This window comes from Hemibagrus wyckioides, linkage group LG01 (assembly GCF_019097595.1).
Source record: "Hemibagrus wyckioides isolate EC202008001 linkage group LG01, SWU_Hwy_1.0, whole genome shotgun sequence".
Taxonomy (NCBI): Eukaryota; Metazoa; Chordata; class Actinopteri; order Siluriformes; family Bagridae; genus Hemibagrus; species Hemibagrus wyckioides.
Genome location: NC_080710.1, coordinates 26,206,507 through 26,224,579, shown reverse-complemented (window position 1 = coordinate 26,224,579; position 18,073 = coordinate 26,206,507). Strand labels below are relative to the sequence as shown.

The following is an 18,073-nucleotide window of genomic DNA, read 5'->3' as shown; positions in this document are numbered from 1 at the left end:
AGAGAGAGACAGAGTGTTTTACAGAAAGAGAGAGAGACAGAAAGAGTGTGAGAGACAGAAAGAGAGTGTTTTACAGAGAGAGAGAAAGAGAGTGTTTTACAGAAAGAGAGAGAGAGACAGAGAGTGTTTTACAGAAAGAGAGTGTTTTACAGAAAGAGAGTGATTTACAGAAAGAGAGAGACAGAAAGAGAGAGAGAGAAAGAGAGTGTTTGACAGAAAGAGAGTGTTTTACAGAAAGAGAGAGAGAGACAGAAAGAAAGTGTTTTACAGAGAGAGAGAGAGAGAGAGAGAGAGAGAGAGAGAGAGACAGAAAGAGAGTATTTTACAGAGAGAGAGAGAGAGACAGAAAGAGAGTGTTTTACAGAGAGAGAGAGAGACAGAAAGAAAGTGTTTTACAGAGAGAGAGAGAGAGAGAGAGAGAGAGACAGAAAGAGAGTGTTTTACAGAGAGAGAGAGAGAGAGAGAGAGAGACAGAAAGAGAGTGTTTTACAGAAAGAGAGTCTTTTACAGAAAGAGAGAGACAGAGACAGAAAGAGAGTGTTTTACAGAAAGAGAGTCTTTTACAGAAAGAGAGAGACAGAGACAGAAAGAGAGTGTTTTACAGAAAGAGAGTCTTTTACAGAAAGAGAGAGACAGAGACAGAAAGAGAGTGTTTTACAGAAAGAGAGTCTTTTACAGAAAGAGAGAGACAGAGAGACAGAAAGAGAGTGTTTTACAGAGAGAGAGAGAGAGAGAGAGAGAGACAGAAAGAGAGTGTTTTACAGAAAGAGAGAGAGACAGAAAGAGAGTCTTTTACAGAAAGAGAGAGACAGAGAGTGTTTTACAGAGAGAGAGAGAGACAGAAAGAGAGTGAGAGAAAGAGAGAGAGAGAGAGAGAGACAGAAAGAGAGTGTTTTACAGACAGAGAGAGTGTTTTACAGAAAAAGAGAGTGTGTCAGAGAGAGAGACAGAAAGAGTGTTTTACAGAAAGAGAGAGAGAGAAAGAGAGTGTTTGACAGAAAGAGAGTGTTTTACAGAAAGAGAGAGAGAGACAGAAAGAGAGTGTTTTACAGAGAGAGAGAGAGAGACAGAAAGAGAGTGTTTTACAGAGAGAGAGAGAGAGAGAGACAGAAAGAGAGTATTTTACACAGAGAGAGAGACAGAAAGAGAGAGTTTTACAGAGAGAGAGAGAGACAGAAAGAGAGTGTTTTACAGAGAGAGAGAGAGAGAGAGAGAGAGAGAGAGAGAGAGAGACAGAAAGAGAGTGTTTTACAGAGAGAGACAGAAAGAGAGTGTTTTACAGAGAAAGAGAGACAGAAAGAGAGTGTTTTACAGAGAGAGACAGAAAGAGAGTGTTTTACAGAGAGAGAGAGAGAGAGAGAGAGACAGAAAGAGAGTATTTTACAGAGAGAGAGAGAGAGAGAGAGAGACAAAGATAGTTTGTGTCGGTGAGAGAGAGACAGAAAGAGAGAGAGAGACAGAAAGACAGCATTTTACAGAGAGAGAGAGAGAGACAGAAAGAGAGTATTTTACAGAGAGAGAGAGAAAGACAGAAAGAGAGTGTTTTACAGAGAGAGAGAGACAAAGAGAGTGTTTTACAGAGAGAGAGAGAGAGAGACAGAAAGAGAGTGTTTTACAGAGAGAGAGAGAGAGACAGAAAGAGAGTGTTTTACAGAGAGAGAGAGAGAGAGAGAGAGAGAGACAAAGATAGTTTGTGTCGGTGAGAGAGAGACAGAAAGAGAGAGAGAGACAGAAAGACAGCATTTTACAGAGAGAGAGAAAGAGACAGAAAGAGAGTATTTTACAGAGAGAGAGAGAAAGACAGAAAGAGAGTATTTTACAGAGAAAGAGAGACAGAGAGTGTTTTACAGAGAGAGAGAGACAGAAAGAGAGTGTTTTACACAGAGAGAGAGAGAGAGAGACAGAAAGAGAGTGTTTTACAGAGAAAGAGAGACAGAAAGAGAGTGTTTTACAGAGAGAGAGAGACAGAAAGAGAGTGTTTTACAGAGAAAGAGAGACAGAAAGAGAGTGTTTTACAGAGAGAGAGAGACAGAAAGAGAGTGTTTTACAGAGAGAGAGAGACAGAAAGAGAGTGTTTTACAGAGAGAGAGAGACAGAAAGAGAGTGTTTTACAGAGAGAGAGAGACAGAAAGAGAGTGTTTTACAGAGAGAGAGAGACAGAAAGAGAGTGTTTTACAGAGAGAGAGAGAGAGAGACAGAAAGAGAGTGTTTTACAGAGAGAGAGAGAGAGAGACAGAAAGAGAGTGTTTTACAGAGAGAGAGAGACAGAAAGAGAGTGTTTTACAGAGAGAGAGAGACAGAAAGAGAGTGTTTTACAGAGAAAGAGAGACAGAAAGAGAGTGTTTTACAGAGAGAGAGAGACAGAAAGAGAGTGTTTTACAGAGAGAGAGAGACAGAAAGAGAGTGTTTTACAGAGAGAGAGAGACAGAAAGAGAGTATTTTACAGAGAGAGAGACAGAAAGAGAGTGTTTTACAGAGAGAGAGAGAGAGAGAGAGAGACAGAAAGAGAGTGTTTTACAGAGAGAGAGAGAGAGAGACAGAAAGAGAGTGTTTTACAGAGAGAGAGAGAGAGAGAGAGAGACAGAAAGAGAGTGTTTTACAGAGAGAGAGAGACAGAAAGAGAGTGTTTTACAGAGAGAGAGAGACAGAAAGAGAGTGTTTTACAGAGAGAGAGAGACAGAAAGAGAGTGTTTTACAGAGAGAGAGAGACAGAAAGAGAGTGTTTTACAGAGAGAGAGAGAGAGAGAGAGAGAGAGAGAGAGAAAGAGAGTATTTTACAGAGAGAGAGAGAGAGAGAGAGAGAGAGAGAGAGAGAGACAGAAAGAGAGTATTTTACAGAGAGAGAGAGAGAGAGAGAGAGAGAGAGAGAGAGAGAGACAGAAAGAGAGTGTTTTACAGAGAGAGAGAGACAGAAAGAGAGTGTTTTACAGAGAGAGAGAGACAGAAAGAGAGTGTTTTACAGAGAGAGAGAGACAGAAAGAGAGTGTTTTACAGAGAGAGAGAGAGAGTATTTTACAGAGAGAGAGAGAGAGACAGGGACAAAGATAGTTTGTGTCGGTGAGAGAGAGACAGAAAGAGAGAGAGAGACAGAAAGACAGCATTTTACAGAGAGAGAGACAGAAAGAGAGTATTTTATAGAGAGAGAGAGAGAGACAGAAAGATAGTTTGTGTCGGTGAGAGAGAGACAGAAAGAGAGTATTTTACAGAGAGAGACAGAAAGAGAGTATTTTACAGAGAGAGAGAGACAGAGAGAGAGAGAGAGACAGAAAGAGAGTATTTTACAGAGAGAGAGACAGAAAGATAGTTTGTGTCGGTGAGAGAGAGACAGAAAGAGAGTATTTTACAGAGAGAGAGAGAAAGACAGAAAGAGAGTGTTTTACAGAGAGAGAGAGACAGAAAGAGAGTGTTTTACAGAGAGAGAGAGAGAGAGAGAGAGACAGAAAGAGAGTATTTTACAGAGAGAGAGACAGAAAGATAGTTTGTGTCGGTGAGAGAGAGACAGAAAGAGAGTATTTTACAGAGAGAGAGAGAGAGAGAGACAGAAAGAGAGTATTTTATAGAGAGAGAGAGAGAGACAGAAAGAGAGTATTTTACAGAGAGAGAGAGAGACAGAAAGATAGTTTGTGTCGGTGAGAGAGAGACAGAAAGAGAGTATTTTATAGAGAGAGAGAGACAGAAAGAGAGTATTTTATAGAGAGAGAGAGACAGAAAGAGAGTATTTTATAGAGAGAGAGAGAGAGACAGAAAGATAGTTTGTGTCGGTGAGAGAGAGACAGAAAGAGAGTGTTTTATAGAGAGAGAGAGAGACAGAAAGATAGTTTGTGTCGGTGAGAGAGAGACAGAAAGAGAGTGTTTTATAGAGAGAGAGAGAGAGAGAGAGAGAGACAGAAAGATAGTTTGTGTCGGTGAGAGAGAGACAGAAAGAGAGTGTTTTACAGAGAGAGAGAGACAGAGAGAGAGAGAGAGACAGAAAGAGAGTATTTTACAGAGAGAGAGAGAGACAGAAAGATAGTTTGTGTTGGTGAAAGAGAGACAGAAAGAGAGTATTTTACAGAGAGAGAGAGACAGAAAGAGAGTATTTTATAGAGAGAGAGAGACAGAAAGATAGTTTGTGTCGGTGAGAGAGAGACAGAAAGAGAGTGTTTTACAGAGAGAGAGAGAGAGACAGAAAGAGAGTATTTTACAGAGAGAGAGAGAGACAGAAAGATAGTTTGTGTCGGTGAGAGAGAGACAGAAAGAGAGTATTTTACAGAGAGAGAGAGAGACAGAAAGAGAGTATTTTACAGAGAGAGAGAGAGAGAGAGAGACAGAAAGAGAGTATTTTATAGAGAGAGAGAGAGAGAGAGAGAGAGACAGAAAGAGAGTATTTTATAGAGAGAGAGAGAGACAGAAAGAGAGTATTTTATAGAGAGAGAGAGACAGAAAGAGAGTATTTTATAGAGAGAGAGAGAGAGACAGAAAGATAGTTTGTGTTGGTGAGAGAGAGACAGAAAGAGAGTGTTTTATAGAGAGAGAGAGAGACAGAAAGATAGTTTGTGTCGGTGAGAGAGAGACAGAAAGAGAGTGTTTTATAGAGAGAGAGAGAGAGAGAGACAGAAAGATAGTTTGTGTCGGTGAGAGAGAGACAGAAAGAGAGTGTTTTATAGAGAGAGAGAGAGAGACAGAAAGATAGTTTGTGTCGGTGAGAGAGAGACAGAAAGAGAGTGTTTTACAGAGAGAGAGAGACAGAGAGAGAGAGAGAGACAGAAAGAGAGTATTTTACAGAGAGAGAGAGAGAGACAGAAAGATAGTTTGTGTCGGTGAGAGAGAGACAGAAAGAGAGTATTTTATAGAGAGAGAGAGACAGAAAGAGCGTATTTTATAGAGAGAGAGAGAGAGAGAGAGACAGAAAGAGAGTATTTTATAGAGAGAGAGAGACAGAAAGAGCGTATTTTATAGAGAGAGAGAGAGAGAGAGAGAGAGAGAGAGAGACAGAAAGAGAGTATTTTATAGAGAGAGAGACAGAAAGAGAGTATTTTATAGAGAGAGAGAGAGAGAGAGAGACAGAAAGATAGTTTGTGTCGGTGAGAGAGAGACAGAAAGAGAGTGTTTTACAGAGAGAGAGAGAGAGAGAGAGAGAGACAGAAAGAGAGTATTTTATAGAGAGAGAGAGAGAGAGAGACAGAAAGAGAGTATTTTATAGAGAGAGAGACAGAAAGAGAGTATTTTATAGAGAGAGACAGAAAGAGAGTGTTTTACAGAGAGAGAGAGAGAGAGAGAGAGACAGAAAGAGAGTATTTTATAGAGAGAGAGAGAGAGAGAGAGAGAGAGAGACAGAAAGAGAGTATTTTATAGAGAGAGAGACAGAAAGAGAGTGTTTTACAGAGAGAGAGAGAGAGAGACAGAAAGATAGTTTGTGTCGGTGAGAGAGAGACAGAAAGAGAGTGTTTTACAGAGAGAGAGAGAGAGAGAGAGAGAGAGAGAGAGTGTTTTACAGAGAGAGAGAGACAGAGAGAGACAGAGAGAGAGTGTTTTACAGAGAGAGAGAGAGACAGAAAGAGAGTATTTTACAGAGAGAGACAGAAAGAGAGTGTTTTACAGAGAGAGAGAGACAGAGAGAGAGAGAGAGAGACAGAGAGAGAGAGACAGAAAGAGAGTGTTTTACAGAGAGAGAGAGAGAGAGAGAGAGAGAGAATCGGACACTGCTGGTCAGGGCTGTGATGTTGAGAGCAGGATGGTTGGTTAGTGGACTCAGGGGGTTCTGCAGAGGGATGGAGGTGTGCTTTTGCATTCGCTCCTGTCTGTACTCAAGAGGTTAGAGAGGCTCTGTGTTCCTCTGCCTTTATTATCCTCTCTCCTCTTTATTCTCTACAAGAGCTCCTATAAAGGGAGGAGGCATGTCTGAGTGTGTCTGTGTTTCTGCGTCGTTGTGTTTGTGAGAATAGAGGGGGTCAAGATGCTCTAGAAGAGCTCCTGCCCTCACTCCTGAAGCACCCTCACTCTTACCCAGCAGACCGTGGTCTTGCTAATCGCGCCCCCTGCTCCTTTTGTCACGCCTCACGGGTTTGTGAATAGGGTGCCAGAGGCTGTCGTGATGGAAGATGGAACAGAAAGAGAGAAACAAAAAACATGTTTCTCGTCCCCAGCAGGGCGGCTTATTAGTGAGCATCTATGGGAGAGTGGGCACTTGGCTAGGGTTGGTGAGGGCACAGCGGGGCATCAGTCGCACGGGCCATGAATGAAGTCAGGGAACAGTAAGCCAGCCATATTATCAGCCCTCTGTTGTCTGAGCTGCAGCTGTCATTCACTCAATATGAGAACGAGACTTTTCGGGCTTTCTGGCTCACGGCCATCGGTCCTGAGAGAGAAGAGCCAAAATTGAGTCGGGGAAAAAAAAAAAGTGAAAGATGAGGAGAAGAATCTAGATAGACAGATAAGATAGTCTTTTTTTTTTTTCCCTCTCTCCTCGGTTCTCTCTGTCTATATGAGAAGAAATAAAAAGTGACACAACACCAGAATTACAGATAACAAATAATGTCAGAGTGAAAAGCCTAAATATTGAAAGATGTAAAGCGTTCCAGAAGGACAGTGTGTGGTCAGACGACTCCTTGTCCTGATTGAGTCCTAACTTCAGCAGATCGCTTGATGTGCACGGGTTTCCTGTGAAGATTAGAGGGGGAAAAAAAAGAGCAAACTTTATCATGAACTGGTTTTATCTGGGACTCTGAAAATGACCAGGAGTAATTCAGATTTAATCTCTGTGCTGTGTGTGTGTGTGTGTGTGTGGTTTGTGTGTGTGTGTGTGTCATTCTGCAGATATAACAGGCTTTGATGGAAAATGAAAGTCTGCAGGGTGTAGAATTAATATGACTTAAGCTTTTGAGTTGATGCAATATTCACCTCATCCTCCCTATGTAGTTTTAGAGGACATGACAAAAAATAGAGATGTTGTTGGAATTTTAATCTGATGGTTAAAAAAAAAAAAATCTTTTAAAAATTGAAGCAATGTCTCTGAGATTCAAGGGAGCAGCGAAGCCAGTGATGTTGTTTTGCCTTCATCTAACACTGCTGAACCAAAGGACAGTGTTCCCTGTTTACACCTGTTATATCTGATTTGATTAAAATGTCTGTTGTGTTTATTAAAAGGAAAAACTCGCCCTGAACGAGCCAGAAATTTATCATCGTGTTATCTTCAGTTGGGAAAAAGCATGTTATGATTAAATACTGATTTGACTTTTTTCCATCAACGTGCTGGTCTACACACCATCGACTTCATTTCTACTCAAAGACTGATGCAGCGGCGCTTTAGTCTTTTAGTCTGTTCAGCTTTCTCGGTTCCTCATTTGTACACTTTGCTCAACTTCCAAAACATGGACCTTCATGCTAATTTCATCGTCCGCACCGTCACACTCGTCAGTTTGTCGCTCGGTAACTAGCTGAGCTGCTGTTTTGTTTTTCGGAGTTAACAGTAAAACCTTACCATTTTTCCTTTTGGCAGTTTAATATGTTTCTTTAAGTTCCTCACACCTTTCCAATCACCTCCAACATAAGCGTGGTATCTTCTGATCTCATGTCTACTGCCATGTACAGGATGGGGAACAAAGTATTTTCTACCTGATGTAGCTGTATTGATGGGCGTCCTGGGATTTCATCTGTTTAACGCTCTGCGGGGCCGGGATGGATCACGGCTCGATTCGCTTACCGTGAAATTGACCTTCCAGGAAAAAAATAAAAAGCCCAACACCTGTCTAATCAAGTCTACATCAGAGCGTTAATCATGCCTCAACTACACCCAGTACACTGAAACCATTCCCAAGCAGACGTACTAGAAGCAACAGCTTATCTATCTCTGTATCTGTCTCTTTTTAGAATGAACCTCACTTCTCAGAAAATCTACCATCTGCACCCCCCACGTGTGCCGAGTCTATAATAACGGTCTCTTTCCATCACTGGTATCTAGTGAGTTCATGCCTCTATTGTTTCCTCTGATGATGAGGGTCTTCTCAATACAACATTATCAGTGTGCTGCCACATCTGCTTTCCTACAGTACGTGCGAGAGCAAGCGAGCGTCACACAAGATTTCGCAGCATTTAATCTGCCACAATAACATTCCGTCGCTGGAGAAATTGCTTTCGGAGGCCCGGGAAGTAAACAGACAAGAGGTGTTATTCGGGAAGACAAGACAGAAAGAAAGGGTGGTAGAGGGAGAAGGAAAAGGATAGTGGGAGACGGAAATAAAGAGAGAATGAATGGAAAAGGGGAGGGGTACAAGCAATTGTAAACTGACCTTTCAGTCAGTGAGCACAAGACAGATATTGAGTGATTCTCATTGTGCCGGGAGAATGAACCTGTTGGCTCGTTAAATGCTGTGGCATATGGATGTTTTATCACCCTCCACCTTTAATTGCTTTACTGTCAAGCCGTTGTAGCACCCGGGCTGCATTTAAACATCAGAACCCGGAATAAAAACCAGGGAGGATTCCTACAAGGAAAAGCATGTCTGGCTCTCAAACCGGACAGTCCTTTGTCCTCTATACCGGTTTCGGCTTTCATGTGATTTGACCTTTTATCCGATGCATAAACAAGAAGCTGAGGCTGAGCTGTCTGTTTTGCAGTCCTCGCTCATATTCCTCCTCCTGGGCTGCTGTCCGGAGCAGTGGGAAGGGTGCGGATGACTGCATTTGTTCTAATTGCCAGCGCTTTATTGATGCAAATTGCTGCCAGCCTCTGTGAGCTCTTGTTTAGCCGAGCTGCTGGATGACATTGATGCATGCCCTGAGGTATTTATAATCCTAGAGACACCTGATATTTCATGATCAAGGAGACCGATCTTGTGTTCTGATGTTGAGGTATTCACAGTATCGGTCAGCCAGATGGGAGGATCCATCTGGTTTGTGTATGAGGGATGAATAAGGGATGTGGATGTGGAGAGGCTGGGGCAGCTCCTACTGCCTATTGGCACGGTTTCCTTTCTCTGATCACTGGAGCTAATTTCTTACACTGACTCGGGGGATTTTATGGTGAATCTGCTTTCATTTCAGTCTGATTCTGTGTAGCACTTTTTAAAAAATAGATAAAACGGGTAGCTCACTAATGAATAAACCAATGGTGACGGTGGCAAGGAAGCCTCTGGAAATTGCCCTCTCCTGGGTGACACTGGATATTGAGAATAGGGATTATGAATCATTATATACGTGTAGATCATTTTCATTATGAACATCTGTATAAATCTATAGTATCCAGATGAGCCAATGTACTCCATCGAGGCTATATCCTGCTTTTTAGGGAAGTTGAAGAAACTCTGAATTTGGGGGAAGAAAAAAACTTTTTAAAGAAAAAAGACGTGTGTCTTTGAACCGCAGTAGGGTGGATGGGGTTGGAAACGAATTCCCTCCAGCACATCAGATAGCAGCAAGTTCTTTGAACTGCTTTTTTGAGTTTTTCCTCTTCAGACCTCCACCCCACCCCCACTGCACCCCAGCCATGAAGATGAACCCCTTGATCCAGTGCAGTTTCCATTTCTGCAAATCCTCTGTGTCATTTTCAAATTTTAATTAGTTGATGATCTTGTCAGCGCCTTGCACGTGTTCCTTCGTATATGCTGGCTCTTGTATACTTGATGGTTGTAAGTCTGAAATCTGCTCTGAATTTCAAATAAATAGATGTGAGCTGCTGAAGAGGTCGATTGAGAGACTGTGGATACAAGCTGTTACTGGTTTATAGTGTGCCCACGATCGTGCTCATCTCTGAGCTCAGGTGGTCAGAGCACTCCCTTTCTCTGGCTTATGGACAATTTGACCTTTCCAGGGTCACAAAGAAGCTTTAACAACTGCCTCTGTGCTGTTTGTTTTTGGAGCCAGGGGGGTGGAGAAGAGACGGCTGCTGCGAGGCTGGAGGATTAAGATAATGGCACCTTTCTGACTTTTTCATGTCCATCTGCTAATGGAAGTACAGGCGGGTTCATAAAGCACAGGACGGACTGACATGACGGTATAGTGACGGAGGAGTGTCATATGAGTCTATCCCACACTTCCCTGAAAAACGTTCAGCTCTAATCCAATCAAATGACTCTTTGATGTTTCCAGCACCAGTCTCACATCAATCTCACCAGCTTCTAACACCATCGAGGCTCCTGCTGCAGAACCAGGTTGAAGTGAACAAAAGCTGAGTCTGTTGGCCTCTGAATCCTCCCACTCTCTCACTCATTTCCTCTTCACAGGCCTTGTTTGTTGTTCATTTACTCTGTGCCGCTCAAACCTTGTTAACATTTTTTTCCTCTCGCTGCGAGCGTGGACACCAGGCACGATGCCACTGACAGAAATGTGTAATCACACGTTTTTACAAGAGCTAATGGCCAAATTAATTTCCCCCCTCACAGATGCATGGTAATGACCGAGTGATTTGTTGCTTATTTTCCATGGGAATTCTTTGCTTTTTAGAAAAGACGCAGCTGACGCGGGTCCGCAAATGGCCACAAATGAGGGGATCCACCAAGACGCAAACAAGCCTCTCAACCCAATCTGTCAAATTCGTGGTGAAAACGTCCATTAGCAAATTGAGCCTTTTTTTTGGCCTTTTGTGTCGGGTGTCTTGGCCCACACTTTGACTTTATTTTTTGCTGATCAGATGCTTGATGTTCACTGGACCATTTGGTACAGTAATCCCCCGTTTATCACTGGGGTTACGTTCCAAAACCACCCGCGATAAACGAAAATCCGCAATACACGGATGCCAATGCTTTTTTTTTTTTATTGTTTAAGCGGTAAATGACCCTCTCACACTCTCTAAACACACACAGAAAACATTTGCAAGCATATAGCAAGATGAATTAATAGGGCTTGCAGAAAAAGCGTAAAAATACAGTGTACACAGGACAAAACGAAACACTCAGGACAGTGACACACGAAGAACTGGGATGCTGGAGAATTCTGCTTCCCTTTCCCCAACTGTACGCATAGCCAGCAGCCAATCTCAACCGTGATTAAATGAATGGGGCATTCCGATTGGCCAGACTCGTTCCTCCAGCGTGCTGTATTTTGATTTTTCAGCATTCCCGCACCACACTTTCCTAAACAACGCTACGTGTTCTTATTAACATTTTACTTCATTTTCAATTAATGTTTATATTTTGTAATTAATAATTATATTTTTATTAATAAATTACCTTACTTCAACTTAAAAACAATTCACTATAAGGTTTGTGGATACCACGATATACCTTAATTAATTATGTTCCAAATAAAAATATATATATATGAACCGCGATATAGAGGGGGATTACTGTATTACTAGTTAAAATACCAGTAAATGTCAGGATTTAATGACACAGCATGAGCTTTGTGTGTGTGTGTGTGTGTCAAATTCAGTTTAGTAACCAAAGCCTCTTTATTATTGAATATTACTGATATGTCTTTGCTGGTTCCGTTTAGGCTTTGAGTCACTCACACATCAGCTTTCGAATAGATTTTACCCATTCACCGCTCCTTCATTTTCAGACATTTCTCCTGTATTTTATTTTCACTCAAAGCTTTTCCCTTTCCTGTTGTTTCTTCACTTCACTCTAATGATGAAAACGTGTACTAGGTATCATCCTGAGAAGCCACATCAGTCTTAATTAATTGCATTTCCTCCTGCAAATACATGTGAAAGAAGCACTCAGTAGCTGTGAAGGAGAAGCTGTGCTAGGTCTTGAGGATGTATTTTATATCTATTTAATCTTAAATGTGCAGTCTTTCAAACCTATGGCAGAAATGAAGAAAGAAGAGTGTTTAGTGACAAGAGGTTTGTTTTATTCAGGATTAGTGAAAAGAATAAATCAAATAATGGGGGGAAAAAAGAAGGTGATTTTGTTACCGTGCCGAGAGTCAGTGCTTAAAAGAAATCTCTATTAAGAGGAAGAAGTCATTCAGACATTCATTCATCTAAAATGGCCTGGGCCAGAGGTTAGAAACAAAAGTCCACACCATTGAAACTAATGACCCATTTCATTTATAGAGCTTCACGTCTACTGCCTCAGAAATGAACATAACGGCCTTTGAGCTCTTCCAAGAACACATATGCATATAGGAATGGGGAATTAAATGGGCTAAGGATAATACAATTGATTTTAATGGCTTCCTAGAACAACAGAACTGGGATGTTCGACCATGATGTCCCAGCCGCTCTCATTCAGGTCCATTGGTCCTTTATGGGAAGTGATTTAGTTGCGTTTTAATGAAGCCTGATTGGCAAGCATGTGTGAGCGACCATTATCATCCGTGAGCCGCTTCTCGGTGCAGTCTACAATTATGGGCACATTTAGGCACAAAGACTTGGACGTTTAAATAATGCATCGGCAGTGATGGCAGCTCTGTGACCAGGCCACGTCCTTATCGGCCCCTCAGCATGTCACTCCTCTCATCGTGTGACGCCTCATCGCAAAGCTCAGCTATTTTTCTGTGTCTCTCTATATAGCTCTCTTACAATTTACTCTTATATCTATATGAAGATGGGTGATAAAGTACAAAAATGAAACAACATAAAGTGTTGTACATGCTGCAAGTCTGTGGAACTGTACTGGAGAGAGAGATCACTGTTCTTCCAAATGACTTTCCCTCATTTAGGGTCTTAAAACATCACTGGACATTGTTGCAAAGCAGCTTTACAGGGGTATAAAGATGTAGAATAAAATATGAATAAAAATGCTAAAAGTTACAATATTAGGAAGAAACCTTGAGAGGAACCAGACTCCAAAGGGAACCCATGCTCATCCTCATCATCCTCATCGGATTGAAATAATTCCCTTTCTCTAACTGTACATTATATAGTCAAGTGCAATTGTGTAACCAGGAGCTTTTAAGCGACTAAGCATCAGCATAAGATCTGAATCAGTTATAGTCTGTCCTAGTGTTCAGTTGCGTTGAGATCTTGTGACTGTGAAGGCCGTGGTGTATGATTTATATCCCTGTCATCCTCATCAAATCATTCAGTAAGGCCTCGTGCCCACTAGACGCGGGCATGCCTGAAGAGACCAGTCTTATCGTGAGTGTTTCATCGTAGGATAAGGGTGATCAATCAGAGGAACTTTGTATTGATTTGCAGTGACGCTTCCATCCACGATGACAAGTGGACCCAAAACATGACAGCAAAATGCTTCATGTTCGTTCTACATGGCCTCCTTTCATTTTCTTTTCTTTCTTTCCCTTTCTCTCTCTGTATGAATCAGTATTTATCTCACTGACTGTCATACCATAATGAGAGGATTGTCCGTCATGTCCTGTGTGCGCATGGGTGCTGATTAACAAAACAAACAAAATGTTGCTTGATTAACAGAAGCAACTGCATTGATTCCTATTGACAGCTGCTCATGCAGCCCTGGATGAAAGTGATGCAAATGAGATGCTAAAGCACTCCAGGCAGAGAGATGGCCTTGTGCCTGCTAAAGGCAGTCTTAAGGGCCACATGTATCACTGGTCATGGTTCACTGGGGACTCCTTCAATGAGACATTTTGTCCACTTTTCTGCCCCAGGAGGAACCAAAGAACTCAGGGCATACATGGGAGAAAAGAAATGGACTGTGTCTATACATGCAGTTTAGCTTAATGGCTGGAGATCTAGGGAATGCTATCAGGAATTGAGGTGAAGTTTATTTTAAACATTTTAAGAACTCTGATAAAGCCTGCAGGACCTTTTGTTCTTCTTGTTTTTGAAAGACTTTGTTTTTATAGACTGTGGTTTGTACACATTTTGACAACACATTTTGAAAAGCTAATTAGTATGGTATGTGTCCACCTCAACCCACCGCAGCAAACTGTACACAAATCTGGTGATCTTTACATTCATATTTCATTATGCTCACATTCCAGATCCACTAAAAGATGAAAGTATGGTCCACTACAGAGATTAATATTTTTTTCCATGTTACATGGTTGTGTATAAGCAAAAATTCTATAATAACTAGATGGTTGGCGAATCTGTTTAGCTCTGCTTTAATATACCAGGGTAAAAGAAGCAGAGCAAGGAGTAGATCATCTCCTTTATTGTCTCTGCAAGCTACTCTACGTATTGATTGCCCTGCCTGCCTCGTACTCCTCTCAGGTTAAAATCTGAACAGCTGATGACATTGGGGCTTGTGCAAACGAGGAACTACGACCGTCTTTAATTCTTTCACCCTCTCTTCTCCCATAGCAACAGACTGGCGCCTAGCAACCATGACCGGATACAGCGGCTGAGGCAGGAGTTCCAGCAGGCCAAGCAGGAGGAGGAGCCTGACGACCGCCGCCGCACTTACAGCCTGCAGCAGCAGCCATGGGTGAGAGAGACTATACTGATTCATTCATATTGTTTCAGTCTACCGGTCCTTCGTGTGCTCATAGATGACAGAGATTATAATTGATGACTTGGATGACAGAGATGACTTGGCCAGTGTGGCCTTTTGTAACCTCGAGTGATTAGGACACATCTGGCACACCAATTGTATCAAGACACAGGCTTTATAATGATTTGGGTTCAAGTTAGATAGTCATCTAGTAGCCATGCAGAATTAATGACTACTATACCACAGTGCTGTTCAGTTCTCAATCCTGATTGGTCAGGAGGTAGTGGTTAATTTTCTGTAACATTAGCTCTGACAATAGTGCTGGCTTTGAAGGAAATTACAGGTTTAGAGCGACGCACTCGTTATTATTCCTGTAGAAACACAGAGTCGTATGGACGACACTCTGCATAAATATATTACAAAACGTAATTATTGATATGGTGATGTTTTAATAAGTTGAGGACATGGGAAAGTCTGCAAAATGGAGAGAATTGAGGTTACTCGGTAACATAACAAGCTGAATTTATTCCATTAACTTCAGCAGAGATGAAAAAACAGAAACCGATGCTGCTAAAACATAGAGTAGGTTCTTGCCAACATTACGAACGGATAAAAAGCATGCCATTCTTTAGTAAATAACAAGCTGCTATAATATAAGAGGAATAAAAGCACACAGCTTTTAGGTGGTCACAGTAATCTTCCAGACCGCCATGATTATTTTCCTCTAACAACATTCCCCGCTGTGATTGTCATGCATTCTAGGTGTTAGTAGGACATACACACACACATCGCCTCCTCTTCTGCTTTTAGTTTTGGTCTGATTAGGTGTTTTGGGAATAACTAGGTCGTACACCTGTGATTACGGACGTGACATGACTTGTTAATTGCTTGCTGACATTGCACATTCAGCTAATAAGCACCCCACTGCACCCATCACATTGCACCTCGGGAGGATCGAACGCATTTTATTTTCCATTCTGTATAGCAAATTTGTCATTTAATAACAACGACTCGTGGGAATTGCACGCAGGGAGCAGCAGCTCCACGGCCTTATCTACAGAAATCGTCTTCAGTTTATTTACAACTCTCCAGAAACCTCCCTTCATCACCAGTCCCACACTCATGGGTGTATGTTTTAACACCGAGACCTGGATTCTCAAGCCTCATTTGTATTTAAGGGTTAGAGGTTAGACATTATTTCAATGTTATCTCCAAGCTAAAACAATATGCACTACTCAGGAGGCTGGGAACATGAGCCGGGGATCAGAGGTCACATAGTTGTGTATCTTTGCGCTGTAATGGCTTGAATCGGACATGGAAATGTGTCCTGTAGCTTCCTGTTCCAGGCGCGGGGGGATTTTAAGGGATGACAGCCTAATTACCTTGAGGGATAGAACTATTTCCTAAATTAGGGGTCACCTCACTGACCCTCCTGTCTTAGACACATGTTCCTTCATAGGCTTGAATTCCTGCAGGGACAGATTATTTCAAAGGTGTCTCTTTCATGCAGAGAATTTCTCCGCTGATGAACCATACTCACCATCCAAGCCCACCCCCCCCTAAAAAAAAAAAAAAGCAGAATTAATCATTTCTTTTTCAACCTTGCACAAAAACACCCACATTTATCTAGAATGTATGGAGCAGCTGGAATTAAATTTCCCTCATCATATCAGTGACATATAATTAAAGCAGTGACAGTATTTGAGTGGAATTTTCTTCTTTATGGCTTTTCTACTGTGAATATATGTCTGCATATTTATTCCTTGATTCTTCACTCTTAAGTGATTAACTGGGAGCAGGAGCAGGACTTATTACCTAGAAACCACCATCAGAGAAGCGATAAGGATTTCTCGAATAACAAAGAACTTGTGCAATAATAAGACTTCACTCAGAATCTCTAGTCCGTGTGCTGTTTTTCTTTTGTTTTGTTTTTATTGTGCAAACAGGAAGTTAGTGAAGAAGTGACCGTAGTTATGGTTAGCTCTCTGGTGTTGGTGCCCTCTGGCAGTTTTTGGGGTGGGGAATGTGCAGGCCGAGTGTTAAAATTACTTTAGCACCCACTTTTTAGCCTTCGGTTTCCAGGCAACCGAGACATGAATATATATCATTTGTCCTTTCTAGTACAGTATGGCGCAGAAATCTTCAGCAGTAATGTAATGTTTGTCCGCCTGAGGTGCTTTTTGTGTCAACATCCTAATTCTTTCATACAGTTTGCTTCAGATTTGTTGTTTGTTTACCGTCAGCAGCGTTTTTAGTGCTGATATTTTGCTTGATTTTTCATGTCTTACTCATAAAACATGTAAAGTCAAGGTAGAGGTAGGTCCCCCGAATGGCTTCTTTTACACTATACATGTTCACTACATAGGGAATAACACGGCTGTTGAGTGCTATTTTGATCCAAAAAATCTATAAATAACTTTGTCGTATTTCGTGTCTGTCTTTACTCATAGACCTGATCATGCTCTGTAATAACTGTGAGGCAGACATACTTAAAATCTCTTTGCAAAAATATCTAGACCTGGAGGTAACACCGTCCGCTGCCGTACTTTACTGTCCAGTGGAAAAGTGTTAATACTAAGTAGATGAAAAGCATGTCTGCACTACTGAGATTTACACACACATTAGACAAATCTGGCCCTGAAGACATCCGATAGCTTGTGCATGTTTCGGTACTTGTAAGTCTGGAGGTATCCATGAAGCAGTAATAAAATCTAGGTAATAAAATCTAGGTTCTCCCTCGAGTTCAGCTTTATTAGTGGCTTGGGGCTTTGACGGCTCATTCTGCACAACATGGGTTTCAGGTGATGAGAAGCGAAGCGAGGCGTTTGATTCCGTCACTCGGAGTGATCGCAGCGATCTCCAGCAGTCAGCTTTTGGATGTAAAGCAACTTTTCTGATTGTAATGTACACCACTTCTGCGCCGTCAGTTATGTAACAGGCTGCTGAATTACACAAGTGCTGAAGTGCTGGGATATGAGCGTCGCTCTGTTATACAGTTTTATTAAAAATGAAGAAGAAAAAAAAAGGTTATTTCTAGGCAGTGGAATGTGAACGGCTTTGTGAAATATTGATGTCTGTTGTAAACAGTTATTACAACTTTGAAGAGTTATGTCAAATAATCTGAGGGGTTTGTTTATCTGTGTGTTTGTGTGTTTTTGTGTGTGTGGGTTGGAGTGTTGTAGAGCTTCAGGCACTCATATTCTGTCTGTACTTAAAATTATAACTAGTCCAAAATTCTCAGCCCTAAATATCCTACACACACACACACACACACACACACACACACACACACAGTATTAATGATTTAGAGCCTAAACAGCAGTCTGTATTAACTGGAGGTCCACTAAAATTGTTAAAATACAGAGAGAGAGAGAGAGAGAGAATCACAGAGAGAATGATGATGTGTGTGAGATGTGCTTAGTTTAATGCTTCACTGTCAAGGCATACTGTCAAAAGCCTGACAGCATGGTGTCATAAAACTGTCATAACAAGGTAACAAGCCGCTTTGGGGCGATTCATAACTCTATTTGAACGCAAAGAACCCAAACAAAGAGCAGATTTTATAATAGTCCAATGTCATCATGTTTCTATTTCTAAGTAAGGAGCCATCCAGAGACGAGAGCAAAACCTTTACTGTATTTCTGTACAGTATTTACTGAGATTTATTCTGGTTTGATTTTAATTCGATTTGATTCTAATCCACATATCCAAAGATTTGACTTGTTATTTAATATTCTAGGCCATGGGGCTTTTTATTCCTGAACTTTTTATCGATCCACTGCTTTATGTCCGAAACT

At 41.5% G+C, this 18,073-nt stretch overlaps 1 protein-coding gene across 2 annotated transcripts in view; it reads left to right on the top strand.

Moving 5' to 3' along the window:
* pard3aa (par-3 family cell polarity regulator alpha, a) overlaps window positions 1-18,073 on the top strand; it is a 402,663-nt gene that overhangs the window by 366,849 nt on the left and 17,741 nt on the right. For both annotated transcript variants that reach the window (XM_058401320.1, XM_058401312.1), the window contains one exon: window positions 14,147-14,270. In XM_058401320.1, coding sequence (XP_058257303.1) covers window positions 14,147-14,270 — 124 coding nt within the window. The remainder of the gene's footprint in view (window positions 1-14,146; window positions 14,271-18,073) is intronic.